The sequence below is a fragment of the Fragaria vesca genome, linkage group LG5, assembly GCF_000184155.1.
Source record: "Fragaria vesca subsp. vesca linkage group LG5, FraVesHawaii_1.0, whole genome shotgun sequence".
NCBI lineage: Eukaryota > Viridiplantae > Streptophyta > Magnoliopsida > Rosales > Rosaceae > Fragaria > Fragaria vesca.
In genome coordinates, this window is record NC_020495.1 from 20,925,515 (window position 1) to 20,947,024 (window position 21,510).

Consider the following 21,510-nt stretch of genomic DNA (forward strand, 5'->3'; position numbering starts at 1 on the left):
TATGTCTAAGCGGACTAGAATTCCTTTTCCACTTTCACACTCAAGAACAACCAAGCCATTTGAACTTGTTCACTCTGATGTATGGGGGCCTGCCTCTATTGAATCTTTTGATGGTTATCGATTTTATGTCACTTTTATTGATGATTTCACTCGATCTACATTTGTTTACTTGTTAAAATTCAAGAATGAAGTTTTCCATTGTTTTCAAGATTTTCATAACTTGGTCATAAATCATTTTTCTGCAAAACTTCGCACTCTAAGGTCAGACAATGGCACTGAATACACATCCAACACCATGGCTAAATACCTTAGTGAGTATGGAATTATTCATCAAACCAGCTGTGTAGGAACACCACAGCAAAATGGTGTTGCAGAACGTAAAAATATAGACCTGCTGGAAAAGGCAAGAGCACTCATGCTTCAAGCTCATGTTCCAAAACGATTTTGGTCTCAAGGCATCCAAACTGCTGCATATCTAATCAATAGATTGCCTAGCAGTGTCTTAAAATTCAAGTTACCATTTGAAATTCTCAAGGGAAGGAAGATTGATATCTCTCATCTTCGTATTTTTGGATGCACCTGTTTTGTACATGTTCAAGCCTCACGCAGAGATAAGTTTGATCCGAGAGCTGTCAAATGCATGTTTCTTGGATATTCATCTACAAAAAAGGGTTATAAGTGCTACAGTTCAGCAACAAGAAAAATCATTGTGTCGAGAGATGTTTGTTTTCATGAAAATGAGCCATTTTATCCATCTTCAGACAATAAGCTTCAGGGGGAGTCTTGGACTGAGCTGTTCCCCACTCCTGTTCTTACTGAAATTGATTCACTTGTGCATCCACAATCGATTGATACTGAAAATGAACATGATAATAGCAATGAGCATGAAGAGAACCATGTACATGAAGAAGAGGTTGTCCATCAACCTCCTTCTCCTCCAAGAAGAAACCCTCCAAGACATCGAAAACCACCATCAAGGCTTCAAGAGTATGTGACCTACTCAACTCGTTATCCACTCGAGCTTGGACTTGATGCTGTCCAACCAACACACAGCGCTTTCTTAGGCAAGATTCTCACCGAACATGAACCAAGAAGCTTTGCAGAAGCCAATCAATCTCCACAGTGGCAGAAGGCAATGCATGATGAGTTGAAGGCCCTCGATAAAAACCACACATGGAGTATTGTTCCTCTCCTAAAAGGACAGAAACTTGTTGGAGCTCGTTGGATTTACAAGCTAAAGTATCATTCTGATGGCACCCTTGAGCGACATAAAGCAAGGTTAGTAGCTCGTGGTTTTACACAAACTTTTAGTGTAGACTACAAGGAGACTTTTGCTCCAGTAGCTAAAATGAACACTGTTAGGGTTTTGCTATCTGTTGCTATGAATTATGGTTGGTCATTGTATCAGATGGATGTGAAAAATGCATTCTTGCATGGTGATTTAGAAGAAGATGTTTACATGAAGCTACCACCAGGGCATCCTAGAGAGAATGAGGTTGGAATGGTGTGTAAGTTGCACAAGGCCTTGTATGGATTGAAGCAGTCACCTCGTGCTTGGTATTCCAAGTTGAGTTCAGTGCTCACTGCTTCAGGCTTTAAAAGAAGTCACTTTGATTCCTCATTGTTTGTTCGAAATGGCAAAGTGGGAAAACTAGTGGTTTTGGTGTATGTCGATGATCTCATCATCTCTGGAGATAACATGGATGAAATCCAGTCCCTCAAATCCTCATTGTTTGTTCGAAATGGCAAAGTGGGAAAACTAGTGGTTTTGGTGTATGTCGATGATCTCATCATCTCTGGAGATAACATGGATGAAATCCAGTCCCTCAAAGCTGCTCTCCACAAAGCCTTTGCTATCAAGGATTTAGGCCCATTGAAGTATTTTTTGGGGATAGAGATGGATATTTCTGCTCATAGTCTCTTTCTTAATCAGCGCAAGTATGTTGTTGATCTTCTAGATGAAGCAGGAATGACAGACTGCAAACCTGCTTGTACTCCATTGCACAGCAAACTCAACTTGGACACTCCAGGCACCACCTTGACAGATACCAATAATTATCAGCGTCTTGTAGGCAAGCTCATTTACCTTACCATCACAAGACCTGATCTTGCCTATGCAGTGAGCATAGTGAGTCAATTCATGCACTCACCTTCTACTTATCATCTCAGTATTGTCAAGAGGATCCTGCGTTATCTAAAAGGTACCATTAGTCGAGGTATTACTATGAATCGAAATGATCATTTCAAAATAGAGGGTTATTCAGATTCAGATTGGGCAGGGAATGCATTGGATCGAAAATCTACCACAGGCTATTGCACATTCATCGGAGGAAATCTTGTTACTTGGAAAAGTAAAAAACAATCAGTGGTGGCTAGAAGCAGTGCTGAGGCTGAGTACCGGGCAATGGCATCCATTGCTTGTGAACTCATATGGTTGAAGGCTTTGCTAAGGGATTTAGGGATTGAACATGCAACTCCAATCCTTCTTCATTGTGACAATCAGGCTGCAATGCATATTGCAGCAAACCCAGTTTTTCATGAGCGCACAAAGCACATTGAGGTTGATTGTCACTTCATTCGTAACCAAGTCCAATCAAAGCTCATCGAAACAGTATACACAAGATCTTGTGATCAACTTGCAGACGTGTTTACCAAGGTTCTTGCTTCCGCACAATTTGAGAGTCTGCTTTCCAAGCTTGGCTCAAGAAACTCCCTTGATCCAGCTTGAGGGGGAGTGTTGAGATCAGCTTACTTGTGATACACATCTCCTCTCAATCCTTCTGTCATTGACATGTGTGCATGTATAAATGTGTAGATCCAGATTTATAGGCAGAATGTAAGGAACTGCTGGTAGATAGGATGTTGTGGTTCTTAGCTTGTTTCCCTCTCTTCCATATGTACCTACCTCTGTAAGTTCAACACAGTTAGTAAAAAAAACACATTCATCTTCTCTATTGAAATCTTCTTCACAGACTCTACAAGTTCATCAAATCAAACAAATTTTGGCAAGATGATACAAGCCTCCACAATATCGCATTGGTTGTTGGAACAAAGGAGTTATGGTGGTTATGACTCTGAACTTCTCATTTCCAATGTCGAATGTGAGAACACAGTTGATGAGGAGCCAATAGAATGTCCCATTGTGATGCACAGGCTTTACAGACTTAAATTGCATCATTACCAAGATTCACCCCAGCAACCTCAAACTTATAAATTCCTCCAGTTCAGGTCTCGCCAATGGTCCCACTATTATGATCCCATAATTCTGATCCCATGGTCAAAATCTTGAAGTGAACCTATGCATTTACAACATTCTGTTCTTCGCCTAAAATAACTCCCTCAATCTCTAGGAGCTTGTATTCATGAGTCACTATGTTGTATAAAAAAAAAAAAATACAAGAACTGTTGAGTGAATCCCAATGTCATAGGTAGCACTGCTGAAGGAATAGCCATTGATTGGCGAGTGGCTGAACAAAATACTGACAGATCTTAATCAACTAAGTGCTTGTGGTAAAACCTACAGAACAACACTAAGAGCAAGTCCAAGAGCTTCTTTATATTTTCTACATAATAGGGAATCAAAACTTAAAATCTCTAAAAATTTTGTATACCAAATCTAACAGTTTCCCTATTTTAAAGATTCAAATATTTATTACAACAACAATCCTCATTTATTACAATATAATAATAAGTATAAAAATATATAAGTTTATTTTTTTAGAATAAATTATGTTTTATTTCTTATCTTTAAGCCTTGAAGAATGTGCAACATTCAATTCTTCTTTCCCTAAATATTTTTAGAGAATCTGTAAATATAGGGAAGCAAACATTCACTTTCGTCTCTTTCCCTATTTTAGAGAATGAGATAAGGAAGCTGTTGGAGAAGAAAATGACCCCATATTCCCCAAAATAGAGAAAATTAAACAGTTTAGGGAATCTATTGGACTTGCTCTAACCCTTCCACTCCTTGAGCCTAATAATTGACACTTGTAAGGTTGTAAGGTTCGGCAAATCAAAACGTCTGAGATAAGTTACACAAATCCAAAAACCAATCAACACTTTTAAGTATCAATGATCATTAGTTAATGAGAAAATCTATTAGATTAGAAAAGCCAATCGTACAAACACTAAATCACACCGTGATTGAATAATCAAAACCCAAAGGATCAGTTTATGTATTAGTTTATATAAAACCACTTTTAAGTATTAGTTTATATACAACGTCTTCATTACTCATCATTTCTCTGTGTCAAGTTCACACTAGCGCAGAGCATCGTGCCAAATCCAAAACAATCGAACCCAAATACTCATAAGAAAAGCGGAGAAATATGATAATCAAAAAGTGAAAATACTAACATGAATCAAATGGCTTATTCAGATGAGCTTGTATTGATTAAATTGAGCAAGCATGAGAACAAGCTAGCAGGTCGAGAAAGACTGGTTTTGGTGAATCTGAAAATTGATTATCAGGAATGAGGAGACCCTAATATGAAAACTGAGTGGGTGAAACAAGGAGTCGTCCTCTATTTGTTATTCCTAGATATATCCTAATTTAGCTATAACTCTGGCGGAATAATTGAAATTCAACTTAAAATTGGAGCCTTTTTCTCAGCTTGTTAGCGTGGAGAAAAAAATAATGACGTGTTACTTGCTTATTGGCTGGTCGCATAAACCAACTGGTGCGGCTGTTACATAGAAGATTAAACTATTCTAAGAAGCTTCCACTAATCACAACCGCCCACGTGTACAGGTCCACACCAACGTGCCGGCACCGGCCTCCCTTCCGTAGCTTCCACCAGAAAAGACAACCGCACCGAATCACTCACACCCTCCCTTTTCTGTTACACCCAAAAACAAAACAAAAAAATTAAAAAAGAAAAACCTCTCTCTCATTCTCTCTGTCCCTAATCATCGCCTCGTGCTTAGCTAACCTTTCTGTGCCCTAATTCTTTATTCCAATCGAGGTTTCCAGAACCCTGTACCCAAATTCTCACTTCTCTCTTCTCGAAATTCTCGCCGGAATCGTTCTCGGGGGAAGCGCTAAGCGTTTGGGGAAGGCGGCCGAGATGAGCTTTCAGGATTACCGGGATCTGGAAGCGGGCCGCGGGTCGGCTCAGTCCAGGCGCGACCCGACCCAAGCCGTCGCCTCCGGCATTTTCCAGATCACCACCGCCGTCTCCACGTTTCAGAGGCTCGTCAACACCATCGGGACCCCCAAAGACACGCCCGAGCTCCGCGAGAAGCTGTGAGTTTGTTCATTTCTCTTTTGATTATCGATTTTGATTGAATTCTTTTGAGAATTTCGGTTGAATTGTTTAGGTTAAGTGGAGTAATGAGAATTGTGAATCTAAGGAGTTGATTAGTGTGTGATCGGATTAGATTAGGAGGTGTTTGGCTAGCAATAATGTACTTTAGGATCGTCATTGTAATTTTGAAATTGAAGCAACTGTGAGGGAAATAGAGCTTAATTGTTCCGAAAAGAGCTTCGTTCAAGGATATCAAAGGCCAATTAGTTCTTGCATTTTGCTGACAGTGTTGTGGTTAGTCAGGTATCTTTGTACGATAGAGAATAGAGCTATGCTACCCTGATATGCAATTGTGTGATGAGTAATGGCCACATTAGTGTCTGGTGCCAGTTGGAAATGTTTACTTGCATGATAAGTTCCATCATCTGGTACTTGTGTTTATGACTTTTACTGATTTTCAGGCACAAGACGAGACTACATATTGGCCAATTAGTAAAGGATACTTCAGAGAAACTTAAACTAGCGAGTGAACGAGATCACCATACTGAAGTTAATGCAAGTCTCTCTCTCTCGCTCTATATATACTGTATATGTGTATATGTATTACATATAGTTCTTTCTCTCCATATATTAAACGCATGTCTTTTCGAAAAGAGATCATCATCCATAACTTGACTCACATGTCGTTTTCTTTTTATGCAATAAAATATGGTGAAGTTTTTGGCTTTTCATAGACCTAAACTAGCATTTTCAACAAGCCACCTACTGTTTGATTTACTTATGTGTATGGTTTAGACTCAATGTCAGAAGTTTTAGAACTGGTGTACTAACTGTCATTGACCTCATATAAGAGTTTGGATACCCTTCAATGTCTCAGTTAATTCTTTACTATCCCTCCATTGTACTCATTTTTTTTCAGATTGATCATTTTGAAAACTTTCTGTTCAAACAAGTTATTGAAATGCTTATTCCCAATGAAACCTGGTGCTTGTGAGGTTGCATAGAGTATGGTTATGAAATCAACACTAACTTAACCTCTCCCTTTTCCAAAAATAATGTGATTTTTCCTGCTTAGGAACTTTCCCAAAGAAGCCCTCAAAATTGAATTGTTCATTTGGTTGAAATGGTGGATAGTTCCTTTCCACGCTGTCTTTGCCTTAGAAGAACCCAAATATTTATTTGGTCTTTTATACCTAGCTATATATTTTTTCTTCTCTGCTGTTTAGTGTGTTTTCCGATCTCGAATGTCTTCAATTCAATTGCAGGGAAGACAGAAGGTTGCAGATGCTAAACTTGCCAAAGATTTTCAAGCGGTACTGAGGGACTTTCAGAAAGCTCAACGACTGTCAGCTGAGAGGGAAACAGCATATGCTCCTTTTGTTCCCCAGGCTGTTCTTCCATCAAGGTAGTTTTTGTAAATTGACAGTGACTTGAGGATGATGAGTTTAATTATGTGATATATGCTAGAAGATCTTTACTTGTTGCAATTAATCTTGTGATTTCAGTCCCTCAGTCTTAAGTTAATAGTTAATTATTTCATTTTATGCAGCTACACTGCTAGTGAGATAGATACCTCAGATAAGAGTCCAGAACAGCGTGCTCTCCTTGTAGAATCGAGAAGGTGATATTTCCATTCTGCAATGCGCGTGTGTGTTTTTTTTTTTTTCCTTCAGTTTGCTAGAGCTAGCTGTACTCACTCTAGCATTATTTTGAAAGATCGATGCATGTTTCTTCTGGCGAATCATGTATCTTTCTACTCAGAGAAAGGTAATAGCTATGAATTTATTACTTGTTTAAATGTTATCGAAGTACTGGATCCAAGGTTCTAAAAAACGCTGGGTGCTAGTCGGGCGGACAGCGCCCAAAAGATTAATCGGGGATTAATCGGATTTGTATTTTTGTATTTATTTTATTTTTAATAACAAATAATTATATAAATACAATTATAATATGGTTTTCTCTCTTCACACATGCACCTGTCCCGTGCACCACGTCACCACTTGCGCCCAAAAGATTAAAAGAGACCACACAGTTTCTTTTCTTTCATCTTGTAACCCAGAATTCATCTCACAATCTTCAAGTTCTTGTTTTTGTTCCAATTTCATTGTAATCCCTTTTCTCTCTCTTTGAATGTTCCCTATCCTGTTCATTCTTTTCTCTGCAAAACTCTATGCAAAAACCCAGAAACTGAGATACTTGAAGATTGTCAGATAACTCAGATTGAAGACTTGCTAGATGTTGGGAGATAGAGATTGTGCAGAGAAACTCGAGTTCCACCCAGATCTGCAACTGGAGAGAGAGGGAGACAGAGGAAGAGAGGTGCAGCATATCCAGTTTAGCGTTTTAGGTTAGTCGGGACTAATCGGCTGGCCGCCCAGACCGCCTAGGCCGCCTGAGCGGCCGACTTTCTCTCAGCCGCCTAGCCTGGACGATTACACTGAAATCAGAACGGCTTGACGATGCCTAGCGCCTAGGCGGCCGACTTATCTGATTTTTAGAACCTTGACTGGATCCTCATTTTTCTTGTTATTTGGGTCATAACCGGAAAAACTTCGGAAATAACTTGAAATCAAATGTTGAAGGGAACTAGAAAAAGATTGCTTTTCAAGAAGCTTCAGTTTGGAGATAGAGCGCTCTGGATGACCATTATAGGTTAGGTAGTTTCCTTTTTGAGGAGAGAGTTGTAATATTGAACTAGCTGCTGTAGTGGAGGTTGATTGTATTTATTGATACTCGTTAGAAAGTTAGTGGTATAGCAAAGGGGTTTCAGAGAGAGATTAGAAAGATTTCTTGGTCAGAGTTGTAGGATACTATTACTTGGAGAAGTGAGGTATAAAGTATGTGGTTGGACTAGATAATTAACTTTAGTTTGGGTTTGATGATGGTGAGATGATAAACTCTGTGCCCCTATTCCGGCCCTCTTTACACTCATGGCCAGAGTGCTTGTCTTGGTATTTGTTCTGGCAAGAAGATGATGCGGTCCTGGAATCTTGTTAGTTTATAAAATGTTCTTGGCGGGGATACTCTCACTTAAAAAGTGAGGTATAAGGTTGGACTGGTGGATTTACCAGTAGTTTTGATTGATGATTGGTGTGATGATAAACTATATGCTCCTATTTCTGCCCTCTTTACATTTACAATGGCTAGAGTGTTTGCCTTTATAATTATTTGTCCTGGCAAGCAGAGTACACCATTCTGGAATCTTGGTACAAAATTCATGATTTGGAGGTGGTGTTTATTTGTTTACTTACTTTTACTTTTGGATGGTGTATAGTCCCTGATGAGGTTTTACACATCTGTAGTTGTTAGGGAGAGAAGGTGTATTTCTCGGCTTCTTTAGCATGAATGGCTCTTGTAGCTGCAAAAATGTGGTCCATCCATTATTTGATTAACCAATTTAGTCTTTGAAGACTCTATTTCTTTTCAAGAGAACACTGTGTCTCCTATTACTTATGGAGTCTAACTCTACAAGTTATAGTATACTATCCCTGAGTCTTTGGATGTTTTGTTTTTCGTTTTTATTTGTGTGATGCTTGAAGTTTTAACTTTTCAAATTAAGCTTTAGGGTACATAGTGCCAAGTATATTTCTTTATTGGTGTGTGCCTAGAACTATTACCAACATGTATGATTTGTGCATCTGCTTACTTATATATGGTTTGCATTACAGACAGGAGGTCTTGCTGTTAGACAATGAAATTGCCTTTAATGAGGCTATCATTGAGGAACGGGAACAAGGAATACAAGAGATCCAGCAGCAAATTGGAGAAGTGAATGAGATTTTTAAAGATCTGGCTATCCTGGTTCATGAACAAGGAACCATGATCGGTTAGTTATCTTGTTGTGTCTTGAACGCACTATTATTTATCTGGCTATTGTTTTCTTACCTTGATCGTATCTGCTTGTAGAGGATATTGACTCTAATGTTGAGAGTGCTCACGCTGCAACTTCCCAGGCAAAGTCACACCTTGTGAAGGCCGCAAAGACCCAGAGATCAAACTCGTCTCTGGTAATTTACTACATTTCACAATCATTTCTATGAAGTTTGATATGTTGTCATTTTCTATTCTTTTTTTAAGATTTTTGTTAAGGCTTTATCTCTGTCATCTTTTGGTTTCTGCAGGCGTGCTTGCTGTTGGTAATATTTGGAATTGTGCTTCTCATTGTGATAATAGTACTTGCAGCTTAATCAGACGGTTATCTGCATTTGGTCAGAGACAACTCGTGATCTGCCCATCCCTTTTGCTAGTGTATATGATGGGTTATTTTCTGGGGTCATCATGCCCGACTTGAGTATGTCATTCCTTGGTCCAGTTTAGTATATAACTTTCTGTTACATTACATCTGGTTGTTTTGGGTGAGTGGTGGGAGGTTGTTTTTTCTGCAAGTTGAAGCTTGGGCTTCTGATGGGTATTCTATCTGTTATGTAATGGTCAAAAGTATATGTTAATAAAATTCATGATTCTTTGGTTTTCTTGTTATCTTATGTATATGGTTTTAGCATTATCCTTTTTCCATTCGTATAGTTGCATCAGTATTGTTTTTTAGAATGAGATATAGTGCCCCTTACTTTGAGAGGAGTTATGGTGTCCCCATATCACCAAGTCACTTCTGCAACTTCAGTAGGTGTGATTTGTGTCAAATAGATGATTGTGAACTTCTTTGGACCTTATATGGTGTTTGATGGTAAGTGTTTGAGAGATGCAATTTCTAGTCTGCACTTCGGCATGTCATATGTGAATTTGATTTTACTGCAAGACCCGGTCCGTTTGATTAACAGAGGCTTTACACATGACTGGCATCTTGAAACATGAGTGACAGCATAACCGGAAATGCACTGAATCTATTTACTATGCATAGCTGAGAGAGTGAAACTAAACCTTCAAAATCATGCACCACTTGTTATCATCTTCTCATGAGGCGCACATACAAGTAACCAAAGATTAGCGAGGAGATCCCTTTTCTTGAAATGGTTATTGGTGTTTTCACGGCTTCTCTTTTACAGGGAATAAAGGGCTTCATGCTACTTTTAGCCTATATTAGGTCTTAGTAGTTAGTAGGGGCCGTAGTTAGTCTTATTAGGACAATTGATGCATCTTACATGGAGATATCTATGGTTCGTTTTAGGTGATCATAGCAAGCTGTGACTAATTCGGAGAAGAGGATTCTGGCCATGTCTGGCTGAACTTCATAGTGAGTGAGTTCTGTACCCCATGTTGATGAGGCAGAGACATCTCCGAGCTCAAAAGGTTCTGGGATGAGACTCACCTCATCACCCCTGCTTCTCTTGCTAAAACACTCAACTTCTATACCTGCAGTTCGCTTTACTCCGGAGAGGTCGAGACTGCCTCAGCCATAATCAGTTCACTACTAGACGAGGCCTGGTCCATCTTCTTCCCCAAACCAGAGCTCGGAACCGGTTCAGTTGAACCGGCCGAGATCCCAGGTCAGGAACTGCGTGGACTGGAAAAGGGTTGACCACTGGAGCCCTAACTTAGGAAGGAGAAGGACTAGCCAAAGCTACTGTCCCTGTCCAGTTATATAAAACACTGCAAACAGATAAACACAATTTGAAAAACTACATCTCCTTAACAACTAAAAAAAGCTTCTGTAACAGACTTAACCCTATATATCTTCTTCGAAGCATCACAACTCATCAGTGGATTCGCTGTATCCACTGGAAACTGAGGGTTTTTTTTACTTTTCTTGTTATAATAGTGTTGTTGTATTGTTCATTCAAAGACTGAACAAAAAAAGAAATTAGGTCAGTCAAATTGGTTTGTGTTTGTTGTAAAGTTTGTTGTAACACCAGTATATCCCGGTGGTCTAAGACGGGCAGTTTAGAGTCGTCCATTCTAACACGAATACATGATATTATCATGTGTAAATCCTCAATGACTGCCTTCAAGCGCAACTTCAATTCATAAAAGTTTAATTTCAATTGTTAAACCTTCATTCTTCTAGAATTGCACTTAAAGGAGGACACGTGAGGCGCACGGGCTTTTGTAATATTGGTTCTGAAGACTCCCACATCGTAGAAGAGCAAAAGCAGAAGGTGTTCATATAGGAAGACATGACAACCGAGTTCGTCCCTTCGGGGACATCCGATAAAATTGGAACGATACAGAGAAGATTAGCATGGCCCCTGCGCAAGGATGACACGCATAAATCGAGAAATGGTCCAAATTCTTTTTGCCATTTTTCCCTCCCTCCTTTTTCGATTCAGGTAGTGTTTTCAGTTCTGGGGCTTTCTGGGTTCAGACTGGTATCCCGCTGCCTTTTGTAAAATTAGTTCCTTTCTGTTGTTGCTCACCACCTGTTTGATGAAATACTTGTGAGAACCTCTTCCCTTTCTTATGCTTACTTGACTGAATATTGCTTTCAATTTTGTGTAATTCTTGGGTTTCAAATACTGAATTTAGAGATAACTGTTTTTTTTTTTGTTTTCTCTATAATGCATTTGACTGATTTACTTGAACATAACTGTTAGTTGGGTATAAAACTTGTTGAATTCTTACTGTAAGTACTTGCAGAGGCAATCAGCCTAGAAAGTAAATCCCTTTCTGCAGATATTATATGTTCATGAAGGGAAGTATTCCCAATTGTTAAATTTTTGATGCTTTTGGATGTCATTATATTCCGTAGACATAATTCGATACAATATAGGCCATTAGACATTATTTGTTGTGGAAGTATGCTGCAAGTTAGTAACTAATGGTATTGGTGTGGCATCAAATAGACGAGTAAGTTGATGAGATTCGGAAATAATATTTGTTCCCCGAGTGTTCTTGGGTGTGCTTAGTTTATAATGGTTGGATACAGAATTTCACTTTGTTGATTTCAAAGTGGGAACCATGTTTTTTTGCAGTAATTGTTGTACAAGATACATACAACATTGCCATTTGCATGCTTCATAGCTCTTGTATTTTCTGTTCAGCTCCATTGCAGCTTCAATGTCATAGAAGCTTCCCCTCAGCAGAAGTGGTGAGTCGATTCAGTTGATGATCAGTTATGACTCTCTCCTCTTCTTCATCTTGGCTCAGCAGCATGTCTGAAATTTAAATGCTTTTTAAATATGAAATTGGATCATAATTTCATCTCATTGTTTAGTCACACACTTAAGCTTGAAGTGAGATCTAGGAAGGTGTCTTCACTGCAGGGGATTGTGATACCTCCCATGGGATGGTCGTATCCAAATTCTTCTTCAGCTTGACTCAGCAAATCCATAAATGAAGGTTGGTTTAAGTATGATATTGGAATCACAAACCGCTTCTTCTGGCTCTCTCCGACATAGACTGCAAAGTAGCCTTTTGGAATATCTAAGGTCTTTGAAGCTGTCTGGTTTCCATTAGATGAAGATCGAGTAAGGATTCTCTTGGTGTTAGAAATTCTGGGGAGCCTGAAACCCATAGTTTATATATTCTTAAGAGGAAGAAAAATGAAAACTCTTGACAGGATGAGGTAGCTGGAATAAGCTTTGATGTTTATGAAGGAGATGACTTGAGTTCCTGATGGTTTATTTGTGTGTGTAATTGTGTATATATAGATGATGAATAAGCTGTGGAAGGTCATCTGTTACATGAAATGAGTGGTTAAGTTGGCACCAATGATGAGCACCAACTTGTTTCAAATCAAGATATCACAAGGATTTGTCTCGTCCTTCACCTAACTCATCCCCCAGCAGATACATATGCTACTGTCGTTTGGTACTTACTTGAGTTGACAGACAAGAAAGAACCACCCAAAGTGAGATATCTTCCCTGCTTGAGACTTGCTGTTCTATAGTATGCTGGTGTGTAGGGTTGCTTTACAGACAAGAATTGATGGATGACCAAGCCAACATAGCATGTGGTTGTGCTACTTCTTTTATGAGACCTATGATCTCCACTTCCAACAACTTGAGGAATTATTTCATTTTGTCCAGTCAATCAACCGAAGTCAATTGATGGTCAACCATGCCGAGAAAACAGCTCAGGTAAATGATATGACTATGAACTTCAAGCTATTTACTCAACTATTTTTGACCCACCCTGCCATGAAGAAATTTGGACAATTGCAGGTACATAGACAGAATTTTAACCCTGCCATTGACCTACTCTTTAGGTTACTGTGAACTCTACAATCTGTTCACACATGAACAATATAGCCTTTTCAATTACTTGAACTCGCCGATTTAGTATTTTCTTGAATCATTTACAGTTATGTTTCCCATTTTAGAACTTTCTTCCAGTTCAAAGTTGGAGTCTTCTCTCTGGACCACTAGTAGAGCTCATACAATGACACCATTTGTCTGCTTCATAAATTATTAAATTATATCTTTCTCCTAAGCTAAGTGGCTTGGAAGATGTTTGTCGATTCAGTGGATCATGATGCATAGTTTAGCTTTGTTCAGCCAATGCCCCCTTGTCCACAGCTTGCATATTGTTTTTTTTTGGGTAAAATATTGTATAGTTCTTGTGGTTTAAAGTCGACATCTGTTTAGTCCTTGTGGTTTTATTTTAATCTGAATAGTCCTTAAAGTCACGATTTTTCATCCAAATAGTCCTTATGGTTTTATTTTAATCTGAATAGTCCTTAAAGTCATGATTTTTCATCCAAATAGTCCTTATGGCCTTTAACTGAGAAAATTGTCGGAATGACTATTTGGATGAAAAATCATGACTTTAAGGACTATTCAGATTAAAATAAAATCATAAGGACTATTTGGATGAAAAATAGTGACTTTAAGGACTATTCAAATTAAAATAAAACCAGAAAGACTAAACAGATGTCGACTTTAAACCACAAGGACTAAACAAATTTCAATTTTTTTTTTTTTTTTTCTTTCTTAAAGTCTGGTGGGAGAACACAGATGCTGCAAAGCATGCTGACCCTGAAATCTTGTTTTCTTTGCTATCCTATTAGTATCCATATTCATTAGCATAATAGGAAGACAAGACTGCATGTATAGCCATGCTTATAAGAATAAAAGGTATATTTAGAAATGACTTCCATGAAATCATCAGTTCTATATGCCAGAAGTATTGCTATGTTTATAGGTGGGTTTCCATATAATCATCGCAATCACGATTTTTGTTTTGGATGCTGCATTCGGAATGAGGCCAATGAGCTAGAAACTAATGAAGAATAAGAAAGTGGATGATTTGAATTATCAGTTCTATATGCCAGAAGTATTGCCATGTTTATAGGTGGGTTTCCATATAATCATTGCAATCACGATTTTTGTTTTGGATGCTGCATTCGGAATCAGGCCAATCAGCTAGAAAATAATGAAGAATAAGAAAGTGGATGATTTGAATTATATTCTCAATGCTTTTCTTGATAGCAATAGAAGTAGCTACACAGAATTCTAACTGTGAGCACAAAAGTTGGAGCTCTAATCATGGGCCAACTGTGATACAGTAATACAGAGCTCGTATGGCATTCACATTGGTCTTCTTCACAAATTTGGTATCTTCCTGCATGCTCAGCTCAAGTGCAGCTTCAGGGTTCTTGAAGTTTTCCTTGAACAGGTGGTGAATCCATTAAGTTGGATCATCAAGCGTAGATTTGTCTTCAGCTTGGCTCAGCAGCGAGTTTTAAAATGAGGAGGTTTTGGATCCAAGTTCCACTTCATTAGTCTTCCTTCACACACTTAAGCGGGAAGTGAGATCAATGAAGGTATCTTGACTGCAAGGAATTGTGATACCGCCCATTGGATGATGGTATCCGAATTCTTCTTCAGCCTGACTCAGCAAATCCAGAAACAATGGTTGGTTCAAATATGATATTGGAACCACAAATCGTTTCTTCTGGCTCTCTCCAACATAGACTGCAAAGTAACCTTTTGGGATATCTGATGTCTTTGTGTTGGCAATTCGAGGCAATCGGAAACCCATGGTTAATCTGTATATTTTGAAGTGATCAAAGAAGGACGAAAATGATGCAAAGTCCTTGGGAAGCAGAGAAAGCTTAATCTGATGCTTGCAATAAGAGAATGAGTTGAGTTAGCTCATAAACCTGATAATGTGTGTATATATAGATGAAGAAATGGTATGTGGAAAATAATCTGCCACATGAGATGGGCTCCAGGTAGGAACACTGGCTTTTGAGAAAACACATGGATTTGTCTTCCTACTCAAAGCACATGTAAATGGTACCAACCTGTATACTTGGACAGAAACAATATTCCCTGCATCCTTTATTTGATATATAGTAGACAAGAGGAGGACTACCACAGATTTCACTCCAACTACAAACAATCTATGTTGAAAGATGAGGCAGCGCTAGGATAAGAGGCTGGAAAATGCTGAAGCTGGTTAATGGTGAAGTAGGCCTACTGTATTGTACAAGAAATGAGTAGTTGAATGAGGGACACTGGCTTGTGAGAAATTGTGAAATCACATGGGTTTGTCTTGCCATTCTCATAAGTTATTGTCTTCCCATAGCTTTCACATGTATATACTACTGAAGAGACCAAGTCCTCCTGTCGAAACATGCTTTCCTTGCCAAGACTTATACATAACATACACGAAAGCGACATATCAGAAGCGAAATCATTATCTAAGAAATAATTAGAAGCGGGATTTAAAAATGCAGGTTTGTCTAACACTTATAATCAATGCTGTTACCATGAATTGGTGGTGCCAAGACATGGGGCCGGAGCATGATTACGTTTGTTGTTTTATTTACAATCTACGATATCTAGTTTTAACAAACTGATGAAATGTTTGTTTTGTTTGTTCATCCAAACATAACCACCCTAAACTGGGTGTTGCTCTTTGATCATTTAGAGATAAAGTTTATGTGAATTGAGCACCAGTTGTTTGATAATGAGTCTGAGAATCTCTGATAATTTTTATGCTATTTTTCCCGAATGCTTATTTGAACTGATCAGTCTGCCTTACACTTGGTTTTGTTCTTCAGATTACCGATTTTTCTTTGCACAGCTGACTGAGCTATACGAATATTGTTATTAGCTTCATGATTATTAATGCGGTTGTGTTCAACTTAGCTGTACTTATTTGATTGTTACTCTTAACTGTAACTATAAGCACTCCTGTTTATTTGGTTTCGAATATGTCAATGTAAAACAAGTAATATAAGTTATAGGTGAGTATTCACATAACCGTAATGCAAACAAGTTTGTTTTGAGTGCTGCAGTGCCAATCAGGCTAACAACTTGAAATCTATTTCTGCAGATATATTTTCCAGAGGAAGGATCCCCCTCAATCATTTGGGATGACCGGGTGTGAAAATGGTATGACACTAGTCCTGATTTGGAGCTATAGGCTATATATGCTGTTACAGTTTGTTTGTGGTTAAAATATTCTGCCATTTAGTAAATAATGGTAATGGACTAATGGTGCAAGGGAGAATAAGACAGAAAACTTAATCATGATCGGTATTATATGTTCCCATAATATGGTAATGTTTGAACTGAAAAGTAAGTTTACACAGGATTGAAGACAAAATGTCAGTATCTTTGAGTTCAAAAATGGAGTAGTGACACTTGGATGACTTGTTTTTATGGAATCATATAGAGTCGCCATTTGTCTGCTTCATCATTATAGTATCTTTGAGCTTCAAAGCAGCTTCAGAGTTGCAGATTCTTCCCATCAGCAAAGAGGTTACTTGATTCAATTGACGATAAATCATAGCCTTGCCTCTTCTTCAATCATCTTGGCTCAGCAGCATGTTTTCAAATGTTGATGCCTTTCGAATATGAAGTTGGATCCCGCTGTGATATTATCATTCAGTCACACACTTAAGCTTGAAGTGAGATCAAGGAAGGTTTCTTCACTGCAGGGGATTGTGATGCCACCCATGGGATGATCGTATCCAAATTCTTCTTCAGCTTGACTCAGCAAATCCATGAATGAAGGTTGGTTCAAGTATGATATTGGAATCACAAACCGCTTCTTCTGGCTTTCTCCGACATAGACTGCAAAGTAGCCTTTTGGGATATCTAAGGACTTTGGAGCTGTCTTGTTTCCATTAGATGAAGATCGAGTAAGACTTCTCTTGGTGTTTGAAATTCTGGGGAGCCTGAAACCCATAGTTTATATATTCTTAGAGTAAGAAAAATGAAAATTCTTGAAAGGATGAGGTAGCAGGAATCTTTGATGCTTGTGAAGGAGATGACTTGAGTTCCTGATGATTGATTTGTGTGTGTATATATACATGATGAATAAGGTGGGGAAGGCCATCTGTTACATGAAATGAGTGGTTAGTGATGGACACCAACTTGTTTGAAATCAAGAAATAACATGGGTTTGTTTTGTCCTTCACATAACTCATCACCAGCAGATACATATGCTACTGTCATTTGGTACTTACTTGACTTGACAGACAAGAAAGAACCACCCAAAGTGAGATATCTTCCCTGGTGCTTCAGACTTGCAGTTCTATACCAAGCTGGTGTGTAGGGTTTCTTTGCAGACAAGAATTGATGGATGGCCAAGCCAACATAGCATGTGATTTTGCTGCTGCTTGTATGAGATCTATAATCTCCACTTCCATCAACTTGAGGAATTATTTCATTTTGTCCAGTGAATCAACCAAAGTCAGTTGATGGTCAACCATGGTGAGAAAACAGCTCAGGTAATGATATGACTATGAGTTTCAAGCTATTTACTCAAATATTTTTTACCCTGCCATTAAGAAATTTGTACGCACACATACATATGCATCATGTATATACATATATTTATGCTGTTTGCTTGTTTCTCTTGAAATTCTCTAAATTTTAATTACTTGTGTTTCAATTAAGAATGGTATTCAGAGTCCTTTTTCTTCTCCTACTTTAATTCTCAGAGATTGCCATGCTTCTGATCTGTGCTTGGAAATGCCACCACAGGCACTTCTTTTGTTTATTTCTGGGTTTGGTTTCTCTTTATATCATAAAGGCTATTGCATCTCTACTTTGTTTTTTTAAAATTTTTATATATATATATATATATTATTTTTTTTTTTATATATATTTTCTCATCTGCTATAATAATATCATTTACCATATTTACTGTTTCAGGCTTTATCTAAAGATATCTTAATGGTAATGTTAATATCAATGTGTCTAATTGAAGACACCATAATTAGGCATGTCATTCTGGTAAATCTGATAAATCCATTATATCACTAAGTCATACTTCCTTTTCAACATATCCTGTGATTTGGTAATTATATCGCTACAAGAAAATGATATATGAGAAATTAGACCCGAAAGTTTATCAGGTATTGAAATATATTGCTTTGCATTCCCATATTTTCTAAAGAACAAGACAGTTAAATATGGGAGTAAAAAGACAGAACTTGACTGTCATTGAGGTCAAAATTTGGAGTCTCATGAACTTCAGAATAATTGCTTAGAGAGTGTATACAATGTTCATGTTTGCCTGCTTCATAAGCTATGATTTGATTCTTCTTCAAAATTTGGAAAGCCCTCTTCAGCACTGAAGCAGTACAGCATGCCGGCTTCCCCTCCACACAAGAGTGATTCGATTCTGTGAATGATCAAATTATCAATGAAGCTTCTTCATCTTGACTGATCAGTGAGTTTTGAAATCAGGATATTTTGGATCCAGGAACTGCTTCGTTAGTGTTTGCTCACACACTTAAGCGGGAAGTGAGATCAATGAAGGTGTCTTCGCTGCAAGGAATTGTGATACCACCCATTGGATGATGGTATCCAAATTCGTCTTCAGCTTGAGTCAGTAAATCCTGAAACAAAGGTTGGTTCAAATATGATATTGGAACAACAAATCGTTTCTTCTGGCTCACTCCAACATAGACCGCAAAGTATCCCTTTGGTATCTCTGGTGTCTTTGTGCTAGCAATTTTAGGAAATCGGAAACCCATGGTGTCTAGATACTGAAGTGATCAAAGAAGGAAGTAAAGAATTCAAAGGACTTGGGAAACAAAGAAGCTTAAGTTGATGTTTGCAAGGAGAGGATTTGTGTTTGCTAACCTGATCATGTGTGTATATATAGAGAAATGATATATGGAGAATTAAAGTTCCTTGATAAAGAGGCATTGAGGTGGGAACATTTGCTTGTGAGAAACCACATGGGTTTTGTCTACCTACTCAAATCATGTATAACCGGTACCAAACTGCTTACTACTATATAAACATTGTTCCCTACCTTTGGATATACAGCAGACAAGAAGAGGGCTACCACAGATTTCAGTCCATCTACCAAACTACATTGACAAAAAAAGCCTGGGGGTATGATAAGAGGTTGCAATCATCTGCTACATTCATAAAGGATGTAAGTAGTGAAGGAGGTACATGACATGATGGTCGAATGAGGGTCACTAGCTTTTCATGTAATCAGATGGGTTTGTCTTGCCCTTCTCATAAGTTCGTATCCTCCCATCGATTTCACATATATATGCTACTGAAGAGGCTCTGTTTAATATCGTAGAAACATGCCTTTCCAACACCCAACATTGAAGTGACATTTCTATCCAACAAGAATTGAAATGCTGGTCACAAGTCGCAACAAGAACTGTTGGTGCTGCACTGCTGCTATATAAAGTCGTGCTATATATCTTGAATGGGAGTATGGAGTATGGAGCCAGTCTAGCAATACGTTTTTTGTCTCACCTACAATCTACGATTTCTAGTTTCAACAACCTGAGGAAGTATTTGGTTCTGTTTGGTCAGATTAGAAAGTTCGTTTCGATGGCCAGGTATGAGGAAATAGTCGGACAACTACTGATTCTTATGCTTCAGAAGCAGTAGCAGAGACGAGGAACATTGATTCTTCAATGATTAGAATGTACTCCACTTATTAGATTCTTTTGAAAGAGTCACCCGATGAGTATCTATTTGATTCTTTGAAATATTTGTTTTCACTTATTGCTTATCGTTTAGTATCTGGATTTTCTTGTGTTATAATGTTGTCTTGTTGATTCGAAGACTGAAGGGGATATTCAGTCTTTAACTGCTGGTAAATAATAAACAATCAATGGTTATTGTGATTAATCAAAAAGAGAAATTAGGTCAGTCAAATTGGTTTGGGTTTGTATCACCAAGCTTGACAAAAAGTTTGTTCTAAGACCAGTATATCCCGGTGGTCTAAGACGGGCTGTTTCGAGTCGTCCGTTCTAAGTTACAAGGGAGGATGCCCGCGTCTAGCCGCGGGTTTTTCATGACACTTCAAGCTATGTTTCTATGTTAACTATGATGCAATGTATGATAAACACCTTAAAAAAAACAAAAAAAACCTATCACTGAAATATGAGCGAGCTTTTTTGCAAAAGAGAATTTGAAAGTTACTCCGTTGTTAAATGTACTTCATTTGACAATACATTACTCTACAGTTTAGAGAATTGTACATTACATTCCTCTTCTATTTGTACATAAAAACTTTCAGAAATTGCTTTCAATTGCTAAAAATAGTTGTGCCACATGTTGGGAGTCTGATCCGGAGTCGTTTACAAAAGTACGCTCTTGAATGAATCAGTATTTCACCAAAACCTCCAGGCAGTCATTAATGATCCGCTTATACTTTCATGTCAACTGTCCTCGAGTATCTTCAAATTGTTGGAAGAATTTTTGCCTTGCTTGAGTTGCCATAAAAGGTCATAAATGAAATTCACATAACAGCTGATAAATAACTATGAATATAAACTGCCAAAAATAAACTACAAAGATCTATTTTGTTTATTTTCTTATGCTATCTAAGTTTTGTATTTAGGGGGCAACAGAACTTATTGTACTTCTTATATTTGCATTTTCAGCTGATGTATCTTCATGAGTTAGAGTTATTTCAATGTGATCAACACTTTCCTCATTCATGAGTTAAGAGTTATTTCAATGTGATCAACACTTTCCTCATTCATTCATATCAGGAACGAACACTGGTGTATGAAGCTGTAACAGCAAACCCAAGAAAATAGCAGAGGGTATTAGGTAAAGATACAAAGTGAACAAATCAACACTGACAATCTCCTTACGGCCTAAGATTTTAGCAAGCAGCAGGAATTGTTTGTTCTTGTTTTTGTGGCTATAACTAATATAGCATCTTATCTCATCAATAACTTGGAAAACTGATAGTTTACACCATCTTGCACTGCAAAATTCATTCCAAGTTGGAAGGATCGTGATTAATTTTTAAATGTCTCAACAATTAAATGCCTAAATAGATCATGTCATGCTAAACTGATTGTACATATATTGGAAAAGCAACAGTGTTGTAAGTTGTGTAAAACAATACTTAGTAGTAAACTGTGGTAACTGAAGATAGCTTAATTAGTTGGCTATAATTGATTGATGTTCGATAA

General features: G+C 37.9%; 4 protein-coding genes across 4 annotated transcripts in view; 1 reads left to right on the plus strand and 3 right to left on the minus strand.

Annotated features, from left to right (window-relative positions):
* Positions 1-4,865: 4,865 nt before the first annotated feature.
* Positions 4,866-9,701, plus strand: LOC101300150 (syntaxin-22-like). The gene is made up of 7 exons (XM_004300167.1): positions 4,866-5,245; positions 5,708-5,801; positions 6,512-6,651; positions 6,796-6,867; positions 8,915-9,072; positions 9,153-9,253; positions 9,368-9,701. Exons 1-7 carry the CDS (start codon positions 5,067-5,069, stop codon positions 9,431-9,433), a joined length of 810 nt encoding a protein of 269 aa, XP_004300215.1. The 5' UTR covers positions 4,866-5,066; the 3' UTR covers positions 9,434-9,701.
* Positions 9,702-12,354: 2,653 nt separating this feature from the next.
* LOC101300449 (indole-3-acetic acid-induced protein ARG7-like) lies at positions 12,355-12,654 on the minus strand. The gene has a single exon (XM_004300168.1). It carries the CDS (start codon positions 12,652-12,654, stop codon positions 12,355-12,357), a length of 300 nt encoding a protein of 99 aa, XP_004300216.1.
* Positions 12,655-14,870: 2,216 nt separating this feature from the next.
* On the minus strand, positions 14,871-17,282 carry LOC101295922. The gene is made up of 3 exons (XM_004301614.1): positions 16,987-17,282; positions 16,104-16,112; positions 14,871-15,129 (listed from the first exon to the last, which is right to left on the minus strand). The coding sequence occupies exons 1-3, from the start codon at positions 17,280-17,282 to the stop codon at positions 14,871-14,873; spliced, it is 564 nt and encodes a 187-aa protein (XP_004301662.1).
* A 1,303-nt stretch (positions 17,283-18,585) lies between these two features.
* LOC101296210 overlaps positions 18,586-21,510 on the minus strand; it is a 14,892-nt gene continuing 11,967 nt past the window's right edge. Inside the window, exon 2 of the mRNA XM_004301615.1 lies at positions 18,586-19,092. Within this exon, the coding sequence (XP_004301663.1) occupies positions 18,829-19,092 (264 nt within the window). The 3' untranslated portion in view covers positions 18,586-18,828. The remainder of the gene's footprint in view (positions 19,093-21,510) is intronic.